The 26,475-nt window shown below is 36.1% G+C and overlaps 5 protein-coding genes across 12 annotated transcripts; 1 reads left to right on the top strand and 4 right to left on the bottom strand.

The window, feature by feature from the left end:
* Positions 1–336: 336 nt before the first annotated feature.
* LOC140989630 (ATP-dependent zinc metalloprotease FTSH 11, chloroplastic/mitochondrial-like) lies at positions 337–7,659 on the bottom strand. 3 transcript variants are annotated; one of them, XM_073458927.1, is made up of 17 exons: positions 6,851–7,659; positions 6,175–6,328; positions 5,220–5,312; positions 4,998–5,086; positions 4,632–4,755; positions 4,227–4,349; positions 4,077–4,127; positions 3,863–3,924; positions 3,694–3,751; positions 3,318–3,443; positions 3,155–3,235; positions 2,738–2,840; positions 2,353–2,501; positions 1,453–1,734; positions 1,092–1,181; positions 955–1,008; positions 337–851 (listed from the first exon to the last, which is right to left on the bottom strand). In XM_073458927.1, exons 1-17 carry the CDS (start codon positions 7,429–7,431, stop codon positions 696–698), a joined length of 2,376 nt encoding a protein of 791 aa, XP_073315028.1. In that variant the 5' UTR covers positions 7,432–7,659; the 3' UTR covers positions 337–695. The 3 variants fall into 3 exon arrangements, with proteins under 3 accessions (XP_073315028.1, XP_073315026.1, XP_073315027.1); XM_073458925.1 differs by having other exon boundaries at positions 2,738–2,867; positions 6,851–7,658; XM_073458926.1 differs by having other exon boundaries at positions 2,738–2,867; positions 4,227–4,346; positions 6,851–7,657.
* A 2,578-nt stretch (positions 7,660–10,237) lies between these two features.
* Positions 10,238–13,747, bottom strand: LOC140989898 (RNA polymerase sigma factor sigE, chloroplastic/mitochondrial-like). 2 transcript variants are annotated; one of them, XM_073459418.1, is made up of 6 exons: positions 13,473–13,747; positions 12,454–13,222; positions 12,155–12,301; positions 11,772–12,008; positions 11,169–11,432; positions 10,238–10,669 (listed from the first exon to the last, which is right to left on the bottom strand). In XM_073459418.1, exons 2-6 carry the CDS (start codon positions 13,159–13,161, stop codon positions 10,469–10,471), a joined length of 1,557 nt encoding a protein of 518 aa, XP_073315519.1. In that variant the 5' UTR covers positions 13,162–13,222; positions 13,473–13,747; the 3' UTR covers positions 10,238–10,468. The 2 variants fall into 2 exon arrangements, with proteins under 2 accessions (XP_073315519.1, XP_073315518.1); XM_073459417.1 differs by having other exon boundaries at positions 13,578–13,746.
* A 623-nt stretch (positions 13,748–14,370) lies between these two features.
* LOC140990572 (transcription factor MUTE-like) lies at positions 14,371–16,228 on the bottom strand. 2 transcript variants are annotated; one of them, XM_073460325.1, is made up of 3 exons: positions 15,674–16,228; positions 14,802–15,278; positions 14,371–14,567 (listed from the first exon to the last, which is right to left on the bottom strand). In XM_073460325.1, exons 1-3 carry the CDS (start codon positions 16,049–16,051, stop codon positions 14,502–14,504), a joined length of 921 nt encoding a protein of 306 aa, XP_073316426.1. In that variant the 5' UTR covers positions 16,052–16,228; the 3' UTR covers positions 14,371–14,501. The 2 variants fall into 2 exon arrangements, with proteins under 2 accessions (XP_073316426.1, XP_073316427.1); XM_073460326.1 differs by having other exon boundaries at positions 14,811–15,278; positions 15,674–16,225.
* A 974-nt stretch (positions 16,229–17,202) lies between these two features.
* Positions 17,203–22,390, bottom strand: LOC140989871 (dihydrofolate synthetase). 4 transcript variants are annotated; one of them, XR_012177588.1, is made up of 11 exons: positions 22,031–22,390; positions 21,627–21,724; positions 21,362–21,512; positions 21,212–21,274; positions 20,798–20,959; positions 19,916–20,107; positions 19,678–19,777; positions 19,201–19,332; positions 18,735–18,866; positions 17,478–18,043; positions 17,203–17,389 (listed from the first exon to the last, which is right to left on the bottom strand). XR_012177588.1 is itself a non-coding variant. In XM_073459363.1 (10 exons), the coding sequence occupies exons 1-10, from the start codon at positions 22,307–22,309 to the stop codon at positions 17,712–17,714; spliced, it is 1,620 nt and encodes a 539-aa protein (XP_073315464.1). In that variant the 5' UTR covers positions 22,310–22,390; the 3' UTR covers positions 17,412–17,711. The 4 variants fall into 4 exon arrangements, 3 of the variants coding, with proteins under 3 accessions (XP_073315464.1, XP_073315462.1, XP_073315465.1); XM_073459363.1 differs by lacking the exon at positions 17,203–17,389 and having other exon boundaries at positions 17,412–18,043; positions 21,362–21,491; XM_073459361.1 differs by lacking the exon at positions 17,203–17,389 and having other exon boundaries at positions 17,413–18,043.
* A 1,544-nt stretch (positions 22,391–23,934) lies between these two features.
* LOC140990280 (low affinity inorganic phosphate transporter 4-like) lies at positions 23,935–26,386 on the top strand. Its single transcript, XM_073459889.1, has 2 exons — positions 23,935–25,624; positions 25,897–26,386. The coding sequence occupies exons 1-2, from the start codon at positions 24,318–24,320 to the stop codon at positions 26,195–26,197; spliced, it is 1,608 nt and encodes a 535-aa protein (XP_073315990.1). The 5' UTR covers positions 23,935–24,317; the 3' UTR covers positions 26,198–26,386.
* The last annotated feature ends 89 nt before the right edge of the window (positions 26,387–26,475 follow it).

Below are 26,475 nucleotides of genomic sequence, written 5' to 3'. Positions count from 1 at the left end.
GAGAATGATGGATTCTTTTTTTTGTTTATTTAAATTATACTATATAAATTATTAATTATACTAAATAAAAACCGTTGTCTAGCATATTTGAGCTATAATAATTTCTCACCTTGCACACCCCAGTTTTTGCCAGTTCCTGGACTTGATTTTCTTGGATGAAACTTAATATTTGCTTCTTCTTTTTTCTCTTAAATTTTTTTTTAACCTTTTCTTAAAGAGGGAGGTCGTTGGATTAGTATAAATTGAAATATATTTTATATGAAAACATGAATTTAAAATGTACTCTCTGATGTATAAATACAAATTAAGAAAACAAAAACACATCACATGATAAGATAAACATTCAAATAATTTTTTGAAACTTTATATATTAAAAAGGTAATGTTTATTTGGAGTTGAATACATGACAGACGAAGACAACTCGATTCTATGTAAATACAAACCACTAGAGAAAGAAAATGTCCTTTTTAACTATGGGTGGTTCTAAATCCAAAACTTTGACCCACATTGGGTTCGTGTCTGAATGGTATAATTTGACACCTACTTTTCGTATAGACCTTCTCTGAATAAAATTAACAAAAAATAATGTTACATTAACGTATAGGCAGGATTAAATTATTTTGTTGGCCGACTAGCTTTGCACTGTACAAAACTGCATATGAGAAGAATAATCTTTAACCAGATGCTTACTTCGCTTAAGCCAAGACAAACTCTCCTTCTTCCTGTTGTTGTTCCAGTACTTCGGATAAACGCCCCTGGCTGTAAGGAAGAAGAACACGTCTAATATCTTCTGCACCAAGCGTCTCATATTCCAGAAGGGCATTCGCTAGTGTATGCAGTGACTTCTCATGCTACATTTCAATCGATATTCCAAAAGATAAGGTGTTCAGTTAAAACAATGGCAATAATCATATTGAAACCGACATAAAATTATGAACTACTTTTTAAAGATACCTTCTTCAGCAGGGCTTTGACGCGATTATAAGCTTCCCTCAACAGCTTAACCACCTGGGGCGACGGAGAAACTAATTCATATTACTGTAATATGTCCAAGTTTATCTCATATTTGCAGTGTATCAATCGAAGCATACCTCAGCATCAATACGGGACTGCATTTCTGAACCCGGTCGTTCTTTAATGTGAATAGGTCCAATTTCATCACTCATCCCACATGTTGAAACCTACCAAGAAAAACTAATTAAAACATTTTCACTCTTGCCAACGGTATCTTTCGGTTTGAAATTTGGCGTGACTAATTACAATTCCAGATGACATGCGACACATGGAAGTCTGATACTAAGAATTAAAACATAAATGAGAACAATAAAATGAATCCCAAGTAATCAAAACTACAGAGGATCAGTATTTGGGAGGAAAGGCAAAGGACCGTATTTTTCCCATGCAAGAAAATAGAGATATTCTAAAAGACCTTCGAAGTTTTATGGAGAGTACCATATATTGAGCAAGCTCTGTGGCTGTATTGAGATCACTGCTTGCTCCAGTGGTAATATGGTCCTGGCCAAAAATAAGTTCTTCAGCTACTCTTCCTCCCATACAAACATCCAGACGTGCTAGCAATTGCTTCTTGCTGACTGAAGTCTCGTCATTAGCGGGAAGCTGGGTAACCATGCCTAGAACAGATCCACGTGGCACGATTGTAGCCTTGTGAATGGGATGTGCACCTTCTGTGTTTAAGGCAACAATAGCATGACCACTCTCATGATATGCAGTGAGCTGGGAAAGAAAAATATATCATTCAATTTCTGAAAAGTAGATGATGCTCAATCTTTTGGAGATCAAAATCTAATAAAAATTCCTCCTTCCGTCGTGTAAAGAGTTTTTCGAAGCGCACTTTTTTTTAGTTTATGACAGAGACATTTTTAAGGAAGGTCGGTAACCGCAGAGTTATAATAACTGACACAGAATATTTATGAATTTTTCCAAATTCCATTCTTTAGCCTTAAGTTGTCCCTTTGATTGTACCTCAAACATTTGAGACAACAGGATAGACCATGGAGGAGGAATATGTGTCTTTGTATTACAGGGCTGATCCTTGTCTTTGAGTCTCTATTCACTCAGTTGTTAATGAAATTTCCTTTTCTACAATAATTGCCATCTCATGACATAACCACCAGATCTCTCAAGACTTACAAGTCCGATAGAGAATATTCCCATTCAAGTTACGTGATTTTCATTTGCTAAAAGGCCAGCTAAATGTGGTCCCAAAGTGCAAAACAACAGAGCCTAGATGATTGATGAATATGATCCGGACTATATCATATCATTGATGTAGAACTTTATCCAAAGATGGACTAAATCCATAAAACAAATAAAAAATAAAATAGCACAGACCTTCTTTGACTCTTCAGACAGAAACATTGTCTTCCTTTCTGTTCCCATCATTATCCTATCTTTGGCAAATTCTAACTGTGCTGCAGTCAGCTTCTCAGCACCTTCAACAGCAGCCTTGATTGCGGCAATATTAACCAAATTTGCAAGATCTGAATCAGAAGGAAAGTCAGTGGACAAAAAAAATGGGTGGGGAAAAGTTCATTTATTCCAGTTAGGGGACCAGAGAGACAAAAACCACTTGGGTATGGTCCAGTGCAAAGATTATCATAAATAAAAACCCATAGGGATTATTGCATTAAAAGAACGCTTCAAATTCAGACATAAAATCAGTGGCAAAAAACCATGAGTTACACTATGGTTAAAAAACAAACAAAAGACAACATGCCTGCCCCATTGAATCCTGGAGTACCACGAGCAATTGCTTTGACATCAACATCCTTTGCCAATGGTTTGTCTAGCAAATAAAGCTCCAATATTTCTTGACGACCCTGAACATCAGGATTTGTGACAACAATCTAAAAACAGGTTTTCCAGGTGTCAGTTTTTATTGGAAAAGGGAAATTGTAAGCAAGTTCATTTACTGAAGGGATTACTCAACCAAGTCAGACATATATCACTGACACAAATCTGATGGCAAAGCACATTGATGAACAAATCCAAGCTAAAAAACACTTACATTCCTAAATAAGAACTTTTAAACATCACATAATGCTAGATATAAATCAAATTCCACGTGAGAGAGAAAATAAAGGCTTCAAAACTTAATGGCAAAAAGGTCCTGTGAGAAGATAATAAAACTTACATGCCTGTCAAATCTACCGGGTCTTGTCAAAGCTGGATCAAGAACATCTGGCAAATTGGTTGCAGCCATGACAATTATCCCCTGCAAAAAGGTTATCATTCTGATATCATTGAGATATGCAAGAAGATATTAGGCAGAACGACATGATTTTATCTGCATTCACCTCATTCTGTTCAAAACCATCCATTTCAACAAGCAGTTGATGAAGTGTTTTCTTCGTATGACCTTCCCACTGCTTCCGAGTTGACCCAACAGCATCAATTTCATCAATAAATATAATGCATGGAGCCTGTAAATGTAAAACAAATCATAATGACTGGAGAGGATACAAATTTTAACCCCAAAATAGATCTCATTTCAAACTCAATTTATTGATGGCATGCAAATCAGCATCTCACGAGAGTTAAAATGGCAAAGAGATTAATGAAACATTAATGCAGTGCAATACATTTTCGACTGTCTGTTACATCACTTTATATTTAAGTTATATGGTACATGGTAGGTATTACTATTGACTGCAGAAGGAATAAGCAATGCACCTTCTTCTTAGCCGCTTGAAACAAAGATCTCACTCTTCGAGCTCCGACTCCCACAAACCTAAAAGGTAAAAGAGAGATAAATATTCTGCCCAAGCCAAAAGGACTCAGCCCCGAATTAACACAGCAAACAGATATAAACAATTTCTCTAATTACACTATTACAGCTTACATTTCCTCAAATTCAGAACCAGCTCTGTAAAAGAATGGTACCCCCGCCTCTCCAGCAATTGCCTTGTACATTCAAAAAGCAACAAAAGTCAGACAACACTGCCAATTGAAGGTGGCTGACCAAATCACCCATGCACCTAAGTTCAGTAGGGCCTAGAAATAGAAATTATATAAAATATGAAAATTCTATCCTCATCACAATAAAAAAATTGTACCTTGGCAAGAAGAGTTTTCCCCGTTCCGGGTGATCCAGTCAGAAGAATTCCCTGAAATTTGGACAATCTTTAAAGACACCACAGCAGGAATAGTAAAACAAAAGAGAATACAAAATGGCAATAACAACAATATACCAAACCAATACAAACCTTAGGCAACTTTCCTCCTAACCGAGTAAACTTCAAAGGATTTTTTAGGTACTCAACAACCTCCTCAAGTTCTTGTTTGGCATCATCACAGCCTTTGACATCTTTAAATGTCTTTACATTCTGCTACAAAAACAAATTCAATTACTATCCCACGTCATTGTAACTCAACTCAACAAATACAAGCAAAAAACTGCAACAGACAGTGAGTAAATTATTCATTAGTCTAGCAAAATTATCTACTGTTCCAACTTTTCTTTTTTATCTATAGCACCTTCAAACTCCCTAGTCCCTATAGATCAAGAGAAACACAAATCATGAGTTTAAAGTACTAAGACAACATAAAAAAATCAAAGACATATTAAAAAATCAAAGACATGTGATAGGCAATTAACAAAAAAGAATCACCTTCTCTGGCATTATTTCTTTGTTCAAGTCTTTTGGGGAGTAAGAAGAACTTGAACCTACGCCTGAAGCTCCTATCCCTCCTAAGCTACCAATGTACTTCTGGAGTGCAGCAGCACCAATTAACCTGAAAAGTTACAAATAATTTCATATTCAATAGACAAATTGAAAAAACAAAAGAAAGATGTACATTTGTGGATTGCATTAGAAAAAAAGTTGAAAAATAGATTCAAACCCTCTTCTTGCTTCTCCTCAAACATATAAAGATGCTGTTTATCACTGATGTAGTCAGATGTAAACCCCAGGGTAGCGATGTGTATCATAGAGCATTCAAAAACTACAACTGAGCTAGTGAAGAAAAAGTCATACCACACCAAACCAACAGCAGCAGTGAAAAGTATAGTTGAAATGACTTCTTGTGCAAAACGTGATGATTTGTTTGACATTTTGGGGTCCACCTACATCACATAAAAGTATGCTAAGAATTTAAAACATGAGTAGCAGTTAAAGTAAGAAACACAGGCCCCCACAAATATGTTAAAAAACCTCGTCCCAACCCCTTCCTTTTTTGCAAACTTTTTTGTCTCTTACCATCACAACATGTAATGGCTGCTTCACAGATATACCAGGGTTCACAAAAATCTCATCCATGTTCCCAGATGCACGTTGTTTTAACTCTTGAAGCTGCATATGATAGTTAAAGTTAGCAAGAGAAGTATTCATTTAAGAAATTTCAATAAGGAAAAATTGGTGGTGAACAAGCACATTGGTCACATATTTCCAGAAGCCAAACAGAAAATGTCCTTACATTTACCAAAATGTTATACTAATAGTTAAAACAGTACATCGAGGTCAGACGAAAGACGGGCTAAAATAATTCAAATCAACTCCAGCGTACCAATAGTTTATACAAATTAGAAACAATAAGTATAGGTCGAGATGTTTATTCATGCATAGGAGAGCTCGTGAAATTGGATTCTTTACAGGGCTCTATAGTTCTAAATGCTTCTGTTTTTTGTCAAGTTCTTCCATAATTCCAGTCACTGGGAAAAAACACCTCCATCCCAAATTTCTCTCTTTCACAATTCTGGTAACCAATCACGATCCTTCAAAAAGCAAGATAGAGTTATGATTTAAAGATTTTGTTAATGATTTTTATTAGAGATATTTTTATGCTATCAGTTAGGATTTTTTTGGTTAGACGATGATTTAGGATTTATTTTATGCACTTGAGATTTAAGATGTTAAAATATTATGATTGTCGATTATGTTAAGTTATTTTATTTAGTTTAGTATTTTAGAATTTATGATTTAAGATTAGAGTAAAAAAAATCGAGGTCGTTTCAGGTTGCTAATGTTGGTTCGCTATGTACTACTAACATATTATTTCTAGACATTTATTTAGGCAACCAGAAGAATTCGCAATTAGGATGAAAAGAAATCGATGTCATTGATCTTTTCTAAAATGAATTCAATCAGAATAGGTGGTGGTAAGCGCAACAAAATTTTCAAAACAAAACTAAGAATATTGAACAAAGTCAAATACCAACGAAGGGAGACTAGAAGCCCTTCCCGACTGCTCATCAGGTAAATACTCAGAAAGTGCATTAGTCGCCACCAGTGCCCGAATATATTCTGCTACTCCTCTACTATCTACGACATGAGCTCGCTGTTCAAAACGCTGGATGACGGACTCAGGACTGAAAAAAAAACAGAAGGAAAAACAATAAAGAAATACATCAAAATCAATTCTACCACCTGCTATGCACCACAGATTCTCCTAAATTTTTTTTTGAATTATCCAACACGGGTCGAATAAGACAAAATCTGTATCGTTGACTTTGTAGGTTTGACTAGTCATATACATCTTAGACACAGCAGCTAAGATTCGCCATTGGACACGGCGGAGATATGTTTTCTGCAAACGCTTCGGCAAAAATTTCTCCTTAAATCACTCATCTGAATAATATTTCATCCAAAACAAATTGAGAGCTCAATGCTGAAAGAATTATAACAAGTGATAAGGTCCATAAATATTACTTCACCTTCGAAAGCTACTTTATCCAAACAACCTATCAAATAACTAACTTACATCCACTCGATGACGAAAAAAAAATCTTAGAAGTATTAGTAAATAACATGCATTCCAGGATTTAGTCAAGGGCCAAGCCCAAATTTTTTTAGAAAAATTGAGTAGTAATGTAAAAAATGAGAAAATTGACCTGTGCTTATTGAGTTCCGAGAGAAGCAAGCTCTGCTTTGCAGCATCCTTAGGACTGGCATCTGCATCAGCAATCAGCCGCTCCAACCGCTTCTCCTGCCGCCGAAACGGCCACCAACCGAACCAATCTGAACTCAAGACCCCCTCGAACCCATTTTTCAACCTCACAAAAGCTCCCAACAAAAATACCATTATTGGAAATTTCTTCTTCATATCCCCATTGACTTCTAAGCCCTCCTTCCCCAACCCATAATCCACCTTCCCGCCTTCGCTCAAAACAGGTCCATTATTGTATTCACTTATTTCGGGATTCTCAACACCCGAGTTTGAAACACTGCTACCTGATTCCTGAATTGAATTTACATCACCCGTAGCAGGATTCAATGCAGACGAAACAACTAAACGATGCCTTAAGAATCTAGAGTTGAGAAAAATCGAATCTTTACACCAACAATTCAGTCTTAAAGAAAAAGAAAAGGGGGGAGAAAACTCGGAAAAGTGGGATTTTTGAGGAATAGAAAAATTGTTCGACCGAGGAAGCGATGGCCCGTGGATGCTGGAAGCCTGAAGTGCTATACTCATTGTAAAACCTCAAATTTCAAAAATCGATAGAGACTTTTAGGGTTCAAACAGAATAGGGCCTCCGAGATCAACGTCTGTACAATGAAATCCAATTCACAAAATTACAGACATTAGAGCACAGAGCTCACACCGTGCTGAGTTTCTTGAACCACAGGATTGTAGAGATGACGAGATAAACCTTATCCAATCGATTGAATTTGGACCTATGAATGAACCAGTGTCACAATTTTAATTTTGGGTGGAATAACTTGTTTTATTTTTGGCGTCAACATTTCCCCTTTTTTCTGTGGAAAGGACTGAGTCAATAATTTTTATATATCCGTAAAATAAAATGGAAAAAAGATTTTTTCTTCAAAAAAAGGGGAAAAAAAAAGAATTATAAAAACAAATTTAATTTGATGTATATTATTAAATATAATTTTAGTCACAAACCAAAATTTTATTATATCATTTTTTAAGTACAACATTAGTATTTAGCATTCAAACAAATTTTTTCTACTTTCTTTAAAATGGTTGATACTCTATTCTAAAAATAAAAAGTTGAAACAAAATACAATCTAAAAACAAAATATTTCTTTTTATTTACTATAAAATTAATTATTTTTTTAGTAAATAAATATTTCTATGATCTTTTTATTTGTCAGTCCCATCGAAATGTTTAGTGCTTATAGGTATAAATCTTTCTATTTTCACATACATAATGAGTGGTACACCAAGTTGGAAGAGCTCTATCATTTGATTTCAACGCAAAAGATTATTATTTATACATAAACTAAGATCTATGAAACCACACATCATCTAGAAATATATATAATCTATAAAATTTAGTTAATATTGATTTTGTTGGCAAGCATGACAAAGTAAAACAAATTAGATAAAGAGTTAATCCTCCATTATCAAGTCCATCATATAACATTGATTGAAGAACAATGATATAAGCAAAATTCTTGTGAGGGTCGTGTCATTAATTAATATTTAATTAACAAATAACAAAGATTAATTAATGTAAACAGCTAAAACGAGTTTAAAACGTTCATTTGGACTTACAGAAATTTTGGCATGACCTCCCCGTAAATAGTACATCCCAAAAATTTCAAAACACAGCAACAATATATACGCTCGAAAATAACATCGAGTTCATAATCAAACAAACCAATATCTCACAGTCACAATTGCCAGGAGTAGATACAACATAACACAAACAATCCAAAACAACGTAAAAACATCACAATACAGCTACACAGGACATCACAATGGCAAAAGTATCAAGTTAATATAATATATATAGATATCTGGGAATTCTGACACCAACAGACTTATTACTAAATACCACTGGTTGACGCTCCACCAGACGCGTCAAATCCCTTGGAATGACTTGTTATGCTATAAAAAAAAACAACCACAACATAAAAGAAAACAGGGGTCGGACCCCAGTACGACAAACCGATAAAATTCTACGTATATAAAAGACATGTAATAATACCAAATACATGCAATGATATGCGATTGATTAATGGTAACAATGGAATAACAGATACCAAACGGAGTCCAAATGAATAGCATCATCGACAGTAACAGTGGCCACCCATGCCACGAATGCAACATCAAATCGCCGCTCGTCCATGCACGTAGCATCGAGAATGCGAGTAGCTAAGTAACTCGTCCCTAGTTTGTCATCTGGGAATGTGGCTAATGATATCCCACTCGTCTCTCTGATGACTCAATATATCTCAACAGAATCAACATAAATCGTCATCAAAGGAGTAAAAGCTCAATATGTTATGCCAATACAATTTATGCATGAATGCATCAGAATAAACATTCAAGACACATAATAACAAACAACATCCATTGAATATTCTTACACGCCAATATAAGCGTCATAATAATATAGGTTTGAGTGTATCTCAACTATAACTTACAATACCACATTAATTTCTTAAGGATTTTTTGATGAACTCGTCCAACGATATAACCTACAATATAAATTTGCTATATAGTTCAATATAGTGCATTCCAACTTACCAAAACAATTTAAATCGGAGCGGTTAAAAATCGAATTCTCGGCATCCAATAAACACATTCAAAAAATCTGGAATTTCAAGCTTAATACCTCAAGAATCGAGGCTTAAATGCACAACGGTGATCTCGTGGAGGTAGCACGTTGGAAAAGTTACTGGAAATATTGTGCATGGTCAGAAAACAAGCTGGATAAGAGGGAAAAATCTTAATACTTCACTTATATAAACTAATCCACCAAGAACAACCAAGAATCGAAGCAAAAACTTTACTTAAAACTGGATCAAAGCTCACTTGCACAGTTGCTGGAAAACAAGCCGATCGAACTCATTAACCTTCCGATTCATGGTAGGAAAGAGGCTAATAGACTGGAGGAAGAAGATTGTTGGCTGGTGCGCTACTTCTCCGACCGTTGGTGGCGCTACGCGATGCTGCAGAAACAAGAGGAAAAGCGACGAGGTGCAAGGCGGGAGGAAAACTTTTCTTTCTGTTGATTGAATGGTCTGCTAAGTTTTTTTTATCAAATGAGTTGGGTTTTAATTAATAAAATGAAATGCTGGGCCCAAATTGCTTATTGGGATCTCACAATTCTTATCAACCCTTGGATCTTTTAGCCTTTTGCAAAAACATGTGTAATCCATAGAAACAATTATCCATGGATTTGAAAATTTGGCACATGCACGGTAATTATATATTTAAAAAAACAACGATTGAACTCTGTGAAGTAGGTACAAAATAGAATTAATGGATAATAGGTGATTCATATATGTAGGGGGGGTTACCGATAAAAACTGGAAAAAATTAAATCATGCATGTATTTATCAGCAGATTGTGGCCTGGAAAAATGGATTGTACAAGTTAACAGATTTTTACATGAATCACATTGACAAACTACAGGACCCCTGGTTTGTATAACAACACAATATACAGCAAACAAGTTCACTCAAGCTCGAGCTAGACCTGGAGCCGGAGCTGGATATGGATCATTTAGAAAACACGCACTTGAGCAGGAACTTCTTCATTTAAAAATGTAGTGTCGAAGATAGTCAACCCGAGCTGGATGCTTAAGCTTCATAAGTGCCTTCACCTCATGTTTCCTTACCATTTCTCTTGAAATGTTTAAATTTCCTGCAATTTCTCCAAGCGTTCTGTCTCCTTTTCCATCAAGCCCATATCTTTGTCTGATAACCAAACTCTCTTTGGGCTTCAAAGAATCGAGCTGTCAAAATAGCATATAAAAAATGTGTTTTGACGTGGTGCTTTATATGTAAAAATCAGCCAAACAGAGTAAAAGGCCAGAAATAGAGCAGTATACGCCATGGTCGATCCAAGGAAAATTGAGGAGGTCACTTAGTATACCGAGGGACACTGAATTAACAAGTTTAGAATGTAAACACATTAATATCCTTTGAATGCAAGCTCAACCAGATCGATGAATGCTCACTAAAGAACAACAGGAAATGAATGAGATTTGGACACTGTTTGCATCATAGTAAGAAAAATGCATGTTCTTGGAGGATAAAATTGTCTCCATATGTGTTTCATTACGACTTATAATGACAATTAGGAAAATGCTAAATTTGTTAAGCCCTTTCAACTAGGCAAAAACATCAAGGAGGCAAATGAAATGAACTCTTTGCAAGCCAAACACACAATCTAGACAAAGTAAACTCATTTCTTTGTACCACAAGGCAATGGAAACTGAGACTCAAACTTACCACATCATCTAGAGCAAGCCTGAGAAGTTCTGGTTGCCTTCTCTTATCTCCTTCAACACCGTCAACATCAGTTATTCCATTAATGAACTCTTCTTGGGTAACTGCATTCCGAGCATGGAGAGAATAGATAGGTTTGGAAGCCCTCATCACTTCTTGGTATCGTTCTGGGGAAATTCCAACTCTGTCTAGAATTTCTTTCTCAGTTGGCAGTCTTTGAAGCTCAAATGACAACTCCAGCTTTGTCCTCTGGATTTCTACTCTGACCTATATCAGAAAGTATTTCAGGTTTTACAGTAGTTTGATGTAAATTGCAGAAACGTTTTGACAATAAGCCAAGATAGCAGTTTGATCCATATGCATTATGTTCGGCAAGCTCAGTCCTGGAAAAATTGGCAATCTTGTAGAAGCTTTAGAAATAATTAATTATATAAATCCTATTCAAAGTACAATTTTTTTTCAAAAAAAGGCCACCTATGACGAAGCAAAGCAACTCATAGTTATTTGACATTTCAAATAGTATATTTTCTGTTCCTACGAAGACAGTAATGAAATTCATGGCTACAGCATTAAATCATGTGATACCAACAAGAAAAAAGAGCATACCGACTCAAGGCCAAAGGAGACCTTAGTGAAACTTGAAAGCGTCATAGACCGAATAATTGCATGCCTGATCCAAAAGAGGCCATATGTTGAGAGCTGGAACTTCCTATTTGGCTCAAAACGATCAATAGCTATTATAAGTCCCTTTACACCAGCTTGACAAAGGTCTTGGAATCTTGGGCCATTCACAAAATCTCGAAAATACTTGTTCATCACAAATAAAACAAGTCGGAGGTTGTGCTGTAGCCAATGAAAAAAATAAAAGCTTCAGTGAGATTTTCTACCCCATAAAGCAAGCCGGAGAAAAAGTTCATGCTCCTCGTGATGGACAGTAGGAGCAGTTAGATCACCCTCCCCCTCCACCCAATTAAAGAAAAGCTAATTACCTTGATCAATTTACTTCTGGCGGCTCGACCAACTTCCATTTCTTTCTTTAGCTGGGTATTAGTGATATTCCTTATCTCTGCTAATTCATTGTCATTAAGCTCTCTTCCTAGATCATTTTTTATATCCTCCTTGACTTGGAGAATTGCCTAAATGGAATTAATAAAATTTATCAGGCCATAAATGATAAGAGACACAAACACAACAGAAAAGAAATGTCATCTTTGTTCAAATTTCATTCTTTTTTCACCAAGCTTCAGAGCATTTGCACCACATTTTTTCTTAAAACCAGTGCACTCACCTTCATTGGTTCCATTAGCTTAAATAACCAGGCATGCTCATTAGAAGGAAGAACCGGTGGGATCTTCATTTTCTTCCAGGTTAAGCTAACCAAATCGGTGGAAGAGGAATAATCCCTTAAAAGCCTATCAATCTTTTCCCTTTCATCATTCTTCCATGGTTTCCTTTTCTGGTACGACACAATATGTTCATGTTCCCTTTTCGTTCTAAGAGCAATCCTGTTTTCAAGGCTCAATCTTTTTGTCCTTACTGTCTTACTCCTGACGACAGTGTCAGCGGTTTTATTCTCTAACACTTCGGCAGCATCTTCAGTCCTCTTTCCTCGTGATCGCCTTGTCTTTGTTATTTGATCTCTGACTTCCTTGTCAGAGATATCTGTTGCAGGACTATGCTTGTATATTTGCTCTAATTTGGCAGCAGCTTCATTATAATCTAACTCTGTTGCACTTGAAGAGGCTCGATCTATTGCAACATCTGGCACATATCCTGACCCCTTTTTCACAGTTATAAACCTCTTTTCATCTGCTTTCTTTCTCTCCACAGGTAAAGATACAGATTCTAGTGGTGCAGCTAGAGCAATATTTCTACTCCTATCAGTTTTGAATGCTAATATAACAGATGTTTTCGATAAAGATATATGAGTAGAAAATCTTGAGCTCACTCCCAATGGACTCCTTGCGGAAGAGCTAGAAACAGTCACAACTCCCATGCCAATGTTATGCGATCCAGTAGTAAAATGCCAAATAAGATCAATTATCGATACTCAGATCCTGTGGCAAAAATTTACAATCCACAAGTGATTAATACCAAATAGAAATTGTATTGATGACACAGTCAAGAAACTGAAGTACAAACAAAATTAAGATGTTTCATACACAAACATCATTTCAACATACAGATACTTACAAAAATCATTTACGATTTGAGACATCAAGTATCACACTATGAGCAAACGAGTTAAAAAAACCAATGATTTTCGGTGCAATTTATTAAATAAGAGGTTCTCCTCCTGGAACCTACTTAAATATAGATTCCTCAACTCCAAATCAAAATCGTCAATCCATCTTCACCGATCAGAAACGCCACTTAAACTGCAAACTTGACAGCAGCAACTCGCAGAAATACCTGAGTAAGTGAAGAATCGCCAGCTACGAATTGATCGAGTAGCCACAGATTTACCGTCTGCCGGCAATATACTATCCCGGCAACGAAGTGGCGAAGAAGAGAATCTCAACCGAACAGAACATTTTCTCTACAATTAAAATTATTATTTTATTAAAGTATAAAATAGCTCGAATTTTGGCGTCCACACGCCTTTCGCAACCAATATCTACGGTTGTAAATGGCGGTTCAAGTAACCGACGGAGGATCTCTATCGTCCACGTGAGATTGTTGTCGTGACGTGGAAAGATGTAAGTGGAAGGAGATCTATGTAGCGGGAGTTGATATGGATATTATTTCTGACACGTGTCTTATTTTTATTTGTTGCTAAGATATTACTTTGAATTTTGTTGGACCCATTTTTTGAAGATATGAAGTGAGAAGTCGCCTATCGAGAATTGACAAAGTTAATTAACTAACTAACTAATTAATTAAATTTTAATTTTTTTAGATAATTTAAATATAAGACATTGTTTATCCGAAACATAAGATTCAACAACTTGATAACATCCCGTATTTGACTCAAGTTCTATAATAATTAGAGTTAAAAATTTTTTTTTATACTATTACATGAACCAAACGATTATCATATAAAATAGAATTCCGTCACTAATCTTACTCAAATTTGAATATTTGTTAAAATAACTTCTCCAATGGATTGCATGATGTGTTTTTAGTTAAAATAATTTGTTCTTAAAAATATTGTATTTCAAATTTAAATGAAAACTGAAAATATTTAAATCATTAGCAAAATAGGAATATACAATACATAAAAGTGCTTATAGAGACAATCAACAAATTAATCTGCAATTAAAATATGGATATAGGACGTAACAAAAAAAAATAATAAAACCGAAATAATTGCTAATAGATTTTTAATCATCTTAATTAGCAGAACGTCCTGTGAATTCGCCGAGTCAATTCTTCTGCACTGACCTGGCATTCAATTCCAATCTGTTGGGACAAAATGATTTATATCAAGCCAAGTAATAGATTTCTCTGTATATCTCAAAGATATTCAATAATCTATGTACAAAANCATTTCCGAACCTGATCTATTCTTATGTTAAAACAGAAAATATTTATAAAATTGAGATTAATAGAATAATATTCCAAAATTATAATTAATTAGCTACAAATGAATCGATTTATTTATTAATAATGAAAATAAACTTGCAATTAATATACCTTGTTTACCTTTATAGTGAAAGAATACATGATCGTTTCATTATCAAGGGCTGTGATGTTGGCATCCAGAATTTCAAGCTCAAGTTCTTCCAGTGCAGAAATTATCCTCACGGCTTGTCCCGGAAAGCGGCGCGACGTAGTCTTGAGCAGCAGATTTGGGCCCGAAAATTTCACCTCAACTTCAGCAACAACTGATCTGGATGTAGCCATAACAAGCTCGTTAACAATAGTGTCGTTGGTGGAGGTAGAAGTTGAAGAAATATCGGAAGGAGAAAACTCGATCGGGCTCGTGAAAACTTGAAGTCTAGGGTTATACGGGCTGCTTGAACGAGATGTACTCGGGCTCATAGGAAGACTTGGTGGTGGAAGTTTCGGGATTGAAGCCTTGCTTTTCATCTTGCATTCGAGGGATCGTAGTATCTGCTGTAATTCGTGTATGTAATTAACGACGCCACCGATTATTGATGCTTTGTCGCTCTGCGACAATAAGACATTTTCGTTCATTAATTAAACCATCATTTGTTTTCCGAAAAAAATATATATTTATTTTCTTGCTTATGTTTACCATGCATATATATTTATTTCGATTCATTTGTAGGATATTGTCAGGAAGTGTTATAACATCCGGGACAATTATGATGCATACAATTTTTATTACCAGGAGTCTTGCATGACCTTGTCTCGATATAGATATATATAAATAGATTATAACTATACGTAACATTTGTAAAATCGTCAATCTATAGTGTGAAAAAGTATTGGCATCCTTTCTTTGAATTAACCTTCCAAATTATTTTTCTTTAATAATGTAGAAGTGAACAAAATACAACTCACGTGTAATAAAAAGATATGTATGAAGAAAATGGACATACTTTCTTGATGTAAAAGCGAGGCATCAAAGAACGAAGAACAGAAAGACGCTCGTTCATCACTTTCCTCCTGTTTCTCTCCACTGTAATATGAGACATTTTTACCGACGCAGAAGCAGAAGCGGAATCTTTTCGGGCGCCATTGATAATCTTTTGTCTCTTCGACTTGGGTGAAGCTGCCGCATCATTTATCTGATCTATTAATACAGATTCTTGAAAAGCCCTAAGTGCAGAATAATAAGCAGAACAAGCTGCTAAATATCCATGCACTGAATTGTTATCGTTATCAGAAGCACTTCCCAAAGAATAATATTCAAGACAAGCGGTACTTTTAAAGAAGAGGGATTGTCTGGAAAATTCAGATGATTTTTCACTTCCCATTTCGAATTACCGATGGAGGCTAGGGAAAGTCGAACTCGATGGATTAATACTGCAAAAACGATATTTATCCCTTGATATCTTAACAAACTACCCAAAAACTATTGCAAAAATTTTCATTTTTTGTAAGCATGGTGCGGATGAAAGTAGTTTTCTAAATCTATACTTGAATGCGAATTATAATGAACGGGTGGAATAGTTATATATATACTACCTAGCCAGGTTGCATGGGGGTCAAATATAATTATTTTAAAGTGATATAGTTTCTAAGTTAATGTGGCTTTAAATTTTTCTTGATTGAGTTTTTCATGAAATGCTGTTATAAATTGAAAGAACACAAAGATAAATTAATGTTAAATACCATAATGTGTAAAAGAAAACAAAGACACATGTTGAAGGTTGATTGTTAGACAGCAACTAATGATCATATATATCAACTTTTAGTGTACGGTGGTTGGAGAAAGCCTGCCAACCATGATAAATGCCAAACGAGACTCCGATATGATTCTGGTAAAACCATAAATTTAGAAGTGGCCAATATCACTCGTCAAATAAGTAATCGTTGGGGAAAGCAACTTTTGTACTACCCAAAAGCTGAAAATGCCTCGTCTTCTCCAATATCTATATTATCAACAATTCACAATTAATAGAGGCTTGACTTAAATATTTATTTATCATAGGGGAAAGATTAGTTCAGAGCCTGGCCCGAGAAAATCTTGACCATATCTAATTCAACCAACATAAAATTCTGCAATTAATATCATAATAAATATCATGTCTACCATGCAACCCCAAAACACTTGGGACATTTGAATGATGAAACTATATATTGGATATGCATTGTTTATTCAATAAATGTACATAGTTATTGTGTAAGCATGCACTCATTAGGATTGTACCCGCAAAGACTGGGGAGAGGGGAGGAAGTAAATGAGTGAAATTATATATCAATGCCCCGTATGACATTCGGCCATTAATGAGGTGGCTTTCACATGCAGCCGTCATCGGTATATGTCGGCATTTCAAACATAAAGAAAATAGTCATTTGAATGAAGAAATTATGTGCGTGTCTGCGGGTTAATTGCCTCGCATGGGGTATGTGTAGCGCTCTGATAAACACATGTTACATGCACATGATTAAACCAGGATTTGTTATCTTGTTAAATGAATTGTCTGTCATGATTAAAAATAAAAGTCGAAACATTATTTTTTTTCTCCAGAACCAGAGCTCCCACTGTAATGATTGTGCGAAAATGGCTTCATTCAAGAGAGAATTTATGTTCGATGAATTATTACTCTTCAGTAAGACGAGCTTCCAAGCTTTAAATGGAGAGCAGAAGCCTGAAAGTATGAAACATAGGATTCAAATTCTGATGACTGATTTTTTTCCTTTCTAAATTCAGAATCCAAAGTTAGAAACAAGACGTGCCTTGATTGCATTTAAAAGCTAGCTACACAGCCAAGAATGAAGCCGATGGTGAAAACAGATTCAAATTTCCCACGCCATTTTGTCGCAACCGTAAAATACATTGCGAGGAGGCGTAAATCGTCCAAGTAAACTACATTCCTGGGCCCGCCTCCACATGTTGGATGTAAAGGTTATAGAATCGGCAGAAAACCCAACAAGAAGGCTAATCTTCCTCAACCGGATATACATCTAACATCATCCGTGAAGACGGCCTAAAACAGCTGAAACAATGTGTAAAGATCCAGTGAAAATGATGACCCCACAGGATTTGGCACCGAGGATCCTATGTCCAAAGCTCATTGAATCCTCCAATGAGCCTTCCGCAAATAAAATGGGTCGACGCCCCCTTTTTTGTGTAGATGGAGTACATTGATCTCCATGCTTTGTTGTTCCTGAATAAAGAAAATCGATACCCATCTCTCTAGAAGCTTCAATCCAAGAATCTTTCAACAAAGATGCTGAAGCTGTTCGGGATTTGTCTCCAGCAATATTGACTTCAGTGAAAACCACAGCCTCCAAGCATCCAACTGCATTAGCAAACAGCACATCTTACTTGATTTGGATATTTCAAGCGTAACCACCAGGTAAAATAATAAGCCAAGTAAAGAGAATATAGTTCTTTCAAAGAGTCATCACGTATGATAGTTAATAAACTGTACATAAAAATATAAACGCCTCCTTATTTGGTATTGGAGAGACAAAAGTCATATTTTCTAGCATTTTTCTTAGTTTTGTCTTGAAAATTTTCTACATGTTTGATGCGCATGTTCATGTCCTCATTTGGTCATCAAATCTAAGATTTTCCAGTTACTGGAAATACACATAATGCCCTAGATAATTAGTTGCAGTAAGACTTCTCTACTCATAAAAAGCTGGAAACAATTTAGTAGAGAGGGAAAATTAATTATTTTGGCAAACAATTTTCAGAAAATTCAAGAATGAAATTTTAATATTTGAGAAGGAAACCACCCCTGATTACCATCACCAGATTTGCCAATGCATGAACTAAAGTGGACCATGACGTGGGCAAAGCATTCTTGAATGCAACTATATGCCATTGTGACAGCTCCACCCGCAGGCAGGGCAAATTTCTAAAGAAGTTCAAAGCATATTCTAATATTAATGCCAGATGTGAGCTATTTTGGCACAATGTGTGGCGTTCTTCCTATCTAAAGATATGAGCAAGGAAACAAAGCTTAGGCAAAACAGATGCTGAACCTGAAATTAGCTCTGTGGCAAAACCTAAATGATCTTTGTCATTTGCCATAGCAACCACAAAAACCAATCTAGCCTCGGGGAATGTCGTTTTAATAACATTTGCCAAAGCTTGGGCTGAATCCTTGGTATGCGCTGAAAATAAAGTCATGTAATAAACATCAAACAACTAGAAATAAACAAGATCCAGGAAACATGAACACGGAACTGACAACATAAAAAATAAAATTTCAACGTAATTAATGATTCCCGTGAATGTGAAAGATACTTGGAATCAAGGGCGGGTTGAGGAAATTGCTTTGCTCGGATGAATTTTTTTTCAAGTTTTTATGTTTAATTTCTCCAAGAATCTAAATTTCACTCAAAAATATATTAAATTGCCCTCCCTCGTCCAAAATCCCGGGTCGGCACTTATAGGGGACTCATATATGTTATGAATGAGAATCTTCACAAAACATTGCAGTCAGACCTCCATCGAGTAGCACAGTAGCTCCTGGCAGTCCTAATACCTCAGCTTCCTTAGATGTTAAAAATTGACCTCTTCCAAGCAAATATGCACCTTCTAGACCAGTACGAATAGATGCGTCTGATAATGCCCATCCTGAAACACAAACAAAGCAAATGGCGATTGAAGGCTAATCCAGACTCAAATTGCGGGAATATTTTATGGAACCGAAGGATTCAATAATTCAAATTAAAGTCAAGATGAATGATATAGATCACTATTATTCGCAAGTCTTTAAAAAATGAAAGCTACATGTGAGCTGGGTATAAACCATATTTCGATTCTTTTTGGCTTGTGTGGCATTTAATTGCATCAAGTTCTTCGATGGAATCAGCTTTTGGACTGAATAAAAACATACAAGCATGCAGTAGCTCGAGTCTAAAAATAACATGCTTTGCTAAATAATTAGAAAGAGAAAAACAAGAGGTTACCCTTTCTCACCTTGATCGCGAAGGCAAAGTGCTGCACAAGTAGCAGTTGCAGCATTTTGAAGTTGGTGAGAACCAAGCAAACGTAATTTCACATCAAATAACTCAACAAACTGTAACATAGACGCAGAAAGTGAAATATGCACACAAAAAAAGCCTTAAAAAAATGTTTAAGGTACAAATGCATTGAAGTTGGCATGAATGACAATGCAAAAAGGAATGAAACCAAATATTATTATGTGCAATCTTACCACACAAAGGTCCCTCTTAATTTGGAGCACAACATCACATAACTGTCTGGGTATCTGAGATTCTCTCGAAAGACCTTTTATAATAATTCTATTTCCAGGATCCGTCACTGATATCACAGGTGAACATGAAGACATTGCCCTATCAATAATCATGCGCTCGATGTGGGGAAGAAACGTCCCACCTAAAACAAGCTATTACATTAACCAGTTAATCATATTTGAGCACTGCTACTCAGCACCAGATATTAGTAATTCGAGTAATGTGATCCAGAGAAAATGATAGCTGAAAGAAACTGAATATGAGAACATATATTGATGGCATTTGTTGAAATACGTAAGCCAATATGCATGCAATATAGAATTAAATTTAATATGATAGAATCAATGAACACAGAAGAGTCATAGAGGCAAGAAAATACTCAAGTTTTGCTGGTAAAATGTCTTACATGAAGTCCCAATGAGACACTAGAAAAACCAGAAAATATATGGAGAAAGAAAAACACCAAAATAGTGATTCATTAAAAACAATTGCCTATGGGACCCCTGAAAACTAATCTAGAACAGAAAAATATGCTGTTTTTTATACACATTGTACAGAATAGAGTATAGACCTTCAGATGTGCTACTCATAAAATTTGGCATGTACAAGATACATAACCATAAAGCAAGTATTCTTAATAAAGCCCATAACCACGTGGTTCGGCTTAGATTCCGTACTAAAGCCATAAAAACGCCTCAGAGATTAGAGCACATGATTTCATGCTCAAAATACTCACACAAACTGGAAGAGCTATTTTAGAATCGAAAGCACCATGCCGCACAATATCAGGTGAATTGGATCAATCCATACATGATACAGAAAGGCATGAAAAACCACCTAACTGGGCGTCCATATTTAATTATTCCAGATTTTGCCAGTGCAATACTTTCCAAAGAACCCCCAAGTGCTGCTAGATGCTCCTCGCCGATATTTGTAATGATTGCAACTGCAAGATCAGAACTAGTAATTACATTGGTTGCATCTCGTGCTCCACCCAATCCAGCCTGTATATTCGATGCAGAAAAGAGAAAAGCATGACCAACTTAGAATGGAAAATTTATAACAATCTTAACCACGGGGCTGATATACATCAAGTATACAACTTCACAAAACTTGGTGATCGGAACTGAAAATAGAGTTAAAACATATCAACAACTTGGTTTCCAACAGTGGCATAAAAATCATCAACATAAAAAAAGAAGCGATAAGGGCTTGTTGGATCGTGTATGGGTTAGGATGATCTCTCAAAAACCTACCTCAATGACTGCAAATTGAACTTTTGCTTCGGCAAAGAGGCTGAAGGCAAAAGCAGTGAGAACCTAGGATTTCAAATAAAAGACAGGACAACCTGCTTAAAATATTACTGGAGTCAAGGGCGATAAGAATCAACAAGAGATCAGCTGTACCTCAAAATGACTAAGATGACCCTTTTCAAGTTCCACCGCGATATAAAGATCCTTCTTTATTTTCTGGAAATGAGAATTTAGTTCCTTTGCTGACACTGGCTCTCCTGATTTTCCCAGTGTCATGCGTTCCCTGATAGTTCGTATATGTGGACTGATCAAATAAATAAATCCAAAGGTCAAATTAAGAATAAAAGTTCATCAGTCACAGCAGCTGGAACTCGTGATTGTTGTTTCATGCATCATAGATCAACACAACAGAACATACCTCGTGTAGCAACCAACAGAATACCCTTCTGCCCTTAAAATACCGGACAGAAACGTCGCAGTCGACCCTTTCCCTTTTGTTCCAGCAACATGGAAAGCCTATATCGACGTCAGTCCGTTCAGAACACATATTCGTACCAACAATAAAATCATCAATTCCAGTAATTTTTAAAAACAAATATGTGGGCATAAACCGGTATTATAAGCTTCAAACAAACCCAGATAGTTGTCGATAAAGTAAAGCCCTTTCTGCTTTCCTAGTGTAGCTGAGTTACGTTGCCTCAAGTAGGATTAATAAATCCAAAAAATCGGGCGAAACCCAATTAAGATTTGTGATTTCGTGGCACAAGAAATGGAGAAAGAAAGATGCACAACATCAAAATCAAAACTTGATAAAAATGCAACCTTGAACTTGGATTGAGGATTGCCCAATTGCTGTAACAAGTGTCTCATCCTACCCAAATCAAACCCATCGCCAGAATCCGTGCCGGCATTTTTTGGCACTCCGGATTTTTCGTAGTTTTTTAAACTTTCCATATATTCCATGAACTCCTCCATTTCAGAACTATCTAAAGATGCAGCAGAAAATGCTCGACAGATAGAGTTGAAAAAATATTGGTATTTCGGAAAAATTATCTGAGGTGATTTGAAAAGGCTCCAATTTTTCATTTTAACGATGGACATGTCGAACTCGCTGTGGGAAGAGCGAATGGACCAGAAAGGAAACAAGTTATCTGCTTCGTGACTGAGGAACCGGGCTTTGATATCGCGGCACTTGAAAGGTTAATTAATTTATTTCCGAGTTGTTTTCAATAGTTTTAATTAATAATTGTCTAAAATTTTATATTAGTTATAAATCTTATTCGATATATTAAATTGCATGCACTGACGTAATAATTAGATTATTAAGTTATATCAAATATAAAAATAATTAGAAGGGATATTGTACTAAGATAATTGAAAAAATTGTTCCGACATTTCTACTTGATTCTTTATAATATAACCTCTGACATAACGATGTCGAACTAATATTATTAGCTCTCATATTTCATTATTTTCTCTTTTATTCATTTTGCGTTTCAGTTATTTCTATTTACAATTTGGTTGTTTAAGATCGAAACACAAATTGGATTGGGTTGGTTCATATGTATAAAGAAATCAAGTCATGTTTTAAAAAAATCAATCAAATAAAAGCTATGAGATGGTAGAAAATAGGGGTGACAATAGATTGGATCGGGTTTAGACCCGTCACTCATTCCCGGATTGATTAGAGGTGTGTCTTGGTATCGATTGACCCATCCCGCAACTATATATATATATATACNAAGAATAATTTTTATATATTGAATGATGAACACATTAATCTCTAATTTTAGTTCATAATATTTTAATATTGAAAAATTTTTATTTTATAATGATGTATTTTAAAAAATATAATTATAATTTTTTATATTATTGAAATATTTATCTAAAGCTAGATAGATGTACAAATTTTGTTGATCAAAGAGGAGGTTGCTTGCTATAATGGGAGCAAACCTTATCTTTTGACCCCTAAAAGGAGAAGATCAGTTCCGAAGGTTGAATCAGTGATAGTGAAAGTGATCATACCTACCATTCCTATTGGTAGATTTACGAGTAAATCACATGTTTTAAATTCGAACCTCAACAGCAACTCTGAGTCTGATACTGACTCCCAAGACATAATTGATGAACCTAAGCCTAGAAGACGCTTAACGAAGCAGCTGAATTTTACAGAGACGAATGCCTCAAGAAAAATGAATCTGATGAAGAAGAAATGAAATTGGATGACTCTGGTTTAAGAAGGGATAGTAAACATAAGATGAAGTGAGAGTTCGAAGCAGATATGCTTGCTGAAACTGATAGGTTAATTTACTATATAATACATGGGTGGTTTAGAGAGTAAAAATTACTAGGTCAACATACAAAGAGTGATTTTTACGATATGACATAGATTAAAAGATCGAGTGGTTAAGTTGTATCAAAACTATAATCGATGGTTACTCCACTATATTTAAGTATTGTTCATAAAAATCTTCCTTTCATGACTCTTGGAAATTAAAGTTATTATCTCAGTTTTGATATCAGTTACACGATCAAATGCTTTTACTTTTTTAATGGATTTTGATAATTTTAATTATGGGTTTTGATCATCCTTGGGTTTTAAAAATTGTGTAGCTTAAGAGTAAAAGGAAGACAATTTTTTCATGAATTCATTTAAATATCATCATAAAAAAAATATTAATTAAGAAATTTCTCGCAATCATTGAGTTTAGGACGTTAGTCTCAAGAAAAAATGCATCAGAAGGTGCAGATGTTAGATGACAACTTAAAGACAACCTAAACATAATCGGATCCAAAGAACAACAATCTTCCAAAAACTCATGTATTTGACAGAGAACGACTTTCAGATTTTAGTGCCTCTTGAGCGGCTATGGATTGGATGCAAGCGCCAAGAGTGGAACCAAATCCCCTTGATTTCAACTATCCAAGAGCATATGCCAAACAGGAAACCATCCATCAATTTCTTGCTCCAAGAAACATTGGTTTAAACGAAATAATTTAAATTTCCCAACGTTTCTTGCTCCCAAAAGCAAGATTTGATGTACATATAAATAAGCCAAACCCAAAACTAGACATACAGACCAAGAAACCAAACCTCATACCAAAAGCGATGGCTTCAAACAACATCTCTGTGCTTAATGCGCTTGACAATGCACGCACACAGTGGTACCATATGACCACTATTGTGATTGCAGGAATGGGATTCTTCACCGATGCATATGACCTGTTTTGCATCTCCACCGTCTCTAAACTTTTAGGGCGTTTATACTACTACGATTCCTCCACAGGAAAACCCGGAAAGCTTCCACATCCAATCAATAACTTGGTTATTGGAGTTGCGCTAGTCGGTACTCTATCTGGGCAACTAGTATTCGGGTACCTAGGCGATAAGCTAGGCCGGAAAAAAGTTTACGGGATCACTTTGATTCTTATGGCCCTTTGTGCCATTTGTTCTGGTTTATCATTTGGATCCAGTCCGAAGGCTGTAATGGGAACTCTGTGCTTCTTTAGATTCTGGCTTGGATTTGGGATCGGCGGGGACTATCCTTTATCTGCCACTATCATGTCTGAATACGCGAACAAAAAAACACGCGGGGCGTTTATTGCTGCAGTGTTTGCGATGCAAGGAGTTGGCATCATTTTTGCTGGACTTGTATCAATGATCTTGTCTAGAATCTTCCTTAACAGTTATGGAGGTCCATCATTTACCGATGAACATGTTTTCTCGACCGAGCCCGAGGCCGACTATGTATGGCGAATTGTGCTAATGATTGGCGCACTTCCGGCAATCCTCACCTTCTACTGGCGCATGAAAATGCCCGAAACAGCACGGTACACGGCCATAATCGAAGGGAACGCAAAGCAAGCAGCTTCGGACATGGGCAGAGTTCTTGAAATCGAAATCCAAGCTGAACCCGACAAAATAGCCCGATTCAACGCATCAAACGAGTACCCTTTACTCTCTTTCGAATTCGTGAGGCGCCATGGAAAGCATCTGATCGGCACAACGACGACATGGTTTCTGCTAGACATCGCATTCTACAGCCAAAATCTGACACAAAAAGACATTTTCCCGACCATGGGGCTCACAAACAAAGCTGAAAACGTCAGTGCGCTCCGAGAAATGTTCGAAACATCGCGTGCTATGTTTGTGATCGCTTTGCTGGGGACTTTTCCGGGATATTGGTTCACCGTAGCTTTCATTGAAAAGATCGGGCGTTTTTATATACAGTTGGCGGGATTTTTAATGATGTCGATTTTCATGTTTATAATCGGTATAAAATACGACTATCTGAAGAATAAGGAACATAGATGGACCTTTGCAGCGCTTTATGGGCTCACGTTCTTCTTCGCGAACTTCGGGCCGAATAGCACAACCTTTGTCTTGCCCGCAGAGCTTTTTCCGACAAGGGTTAGGTGAGTGGATTTCGCTTTACTTTTCATTACCTATTACATCCAACTTTACTCAAATGATCATATTTAGACTTAGCAGATGTGAATTTCTAATTTAAAAAGTCACGGAGAACGAACGGTATGAGAGTTGGAAACTGTTTTTAATAAACCGAGTAATCCGGGCCTGAAATCCTGGGCAAATCGAGCTGGACTGGACTTACGCTAGGTGGGCTTGTCCTAACTGGGTCGAACAATCTGGTAATAAACGTATTCGTGTTTGTTTGCATTGTATACAGGTCCACTTGCCATGCACTTAGTGCGGCCTCCGGCAAGGCTGGTGCAATGGTGGGCGCATTTGGGATACAGAATTACACGCAAGATGGAGAAGTGCCTAAAATCAAGGAAGCCATGATCCTCTTGGCTGTCACGAATCTCATGGGATTTTTCTTTACTTTTCTGGTGACCGAAACAAAAGGAAAATCATTAGAAGAGATATCTGGCGAAGACGGCGGCGATGGTGGTGATGACGATCATACGACCGCAAAACCACCATTTAGCCCATCTGAGAAATGGGAAGAAAATTCGAGGAATTATTGATTCGAGATGATACGAGGAACCGGCAAGTCAAGTTTAACTTTGCTATGGATATCGAAGATGTAACATATCGTTTATGTCGAGGACATGTTATGAAATCTATTATCATGAATAATAGTTATATTTAGATTATAAAATATATAATGGGTTAATTTTGACCCGACATATCTTTTATAATCTTATCGTGTAATCAATCATTTGATTGGTAGTGATACCTCCTATTAATAAGAGCTTAATGTGATAATAATCAGTTAATTCTTCCAAGTGCGACAACTTGGTTC

The sequence above is a fragment of the Primulina huaijiensis genome, chromosome 12, assembly GCF_012295235.1.
Source record: "Primulina huaijiensis isolate GDHJ02 chromosome 12, ASM1229523v2, whole genome shotgun sequence".
In the NCBI taxonomy this organism is placed as follows: Eukaryota; Viridiplantae; Streptophyta; class Magnoliopsida; order Lamiales; family Gesneriaceae; genus Primulina; species Primulina huaijiensis.
This window is presented reverse-complemented; position numbering and strand designations above follow the sequence as displayed.

Excerpts from the sequence above, each read along its gene's own strand:
- LOC140989630 (XM_073458925.1), bottom strand. The coding sequence starts at position 7,431 with ATGAGTATAGCACTTCAGGCTTCCAGCATCCACGGGCCATCGCTTCCT. Across the intron at positions 4,756-4,997 it reads GCTGCTGTTGGTTTGGTGTG|GTTAATTGGTGCTGCTGCAC; the intron begins GTATGACTTTTT and ends GTAACTTTTCAG. Across the intron at positions 3,752-3,862 it reads GGTTCTGAATTTGAGGAAAT|GTTTGTGGGAGTCGGAGCTC; the intron begins GTAAGCTGTAAT and ends TTTACCTTTTAG.
- LOC140989898 (XM_073459418.1), bottom strand. The coding sequence starts at position 13,161 with ATGGGAGTTGTGACTGTTTCTAGCTCTTCCGCAAGGAGTCCATTGGGA. Across the intron at positions 12,302-12,453 it reads AGCTAATGGAACCAATGAAG|GCAATTCTCCAAGTCAAGGA; the intron begins GTGAGTGCACTG and ends AATTCCATTTAG. Across the intron at positions 12,009-12,154 it reads CCAGAAGTAAATTGATCAAG|CACAACCTCCGACTTGTTTT; the intron begins GTAATTAGCTTT and ends CATTGGCTACAG.
- LOC140990572 (XM_073460325.1), bottom strand. The coding sequence starts at position 16,051 with ATGGGAAGTGAAAAATCATCTGAATTTTCCAGACAATCCCTCTTCTTT. Across the intron at positions 15,279-15,673 it reads CTCGCTTTTACATCAAGAAA|AGCGACAAAGCATCAATAAT; the intron begins GTATGTCCATTT and ends TTATTGTCGCAG. Across the intron at positions 14,568-14,801 it reads TCACTATAAAGGTAAACAAG|ATTGGAATTGAATGCCAGGT; the intron begins GTATATTAATTG and ends TTGTCCCAACAG.
- LOC140989871 (XM_073459361.1), bottom strand. The coding sequence starts at position 22,309 with ATGTCCATCGTTAAAATGAAAAATTGGAGCCTTTTCAAATCACCTCAG. Across the intron at positions 21,725-22,030 it reads ATCCTCAATCCAAGTTCAAG|GCTTTCCATGTTGCTGGAAC; the intron begins GTTGCATTTTTA and ends ACGTCGATATAG. Across the intron at positions 18,867-19,200 it reads TACTGTGCTACTCGATGGAG|CGCATACCAAGGATTCAGCC; the intron begins GTCTGACTGCAA and ends CTTTATTTTCAG.
- LOC140990280 (XM_073459889.1), top strand. The coding sequence starts at position 24,318 with ATGGCTTCAAACAACATCTCTGTGCTTAATGCGCTTGACAATGCACGC. Across the intron at positions 25,625-25,896 it reads CTTTTTCCGACAAGGGTTAG|GTCCACTTGCCATGCACTTA; the intron begins GTGAGTGGATTT and ends CATTGTATACAG.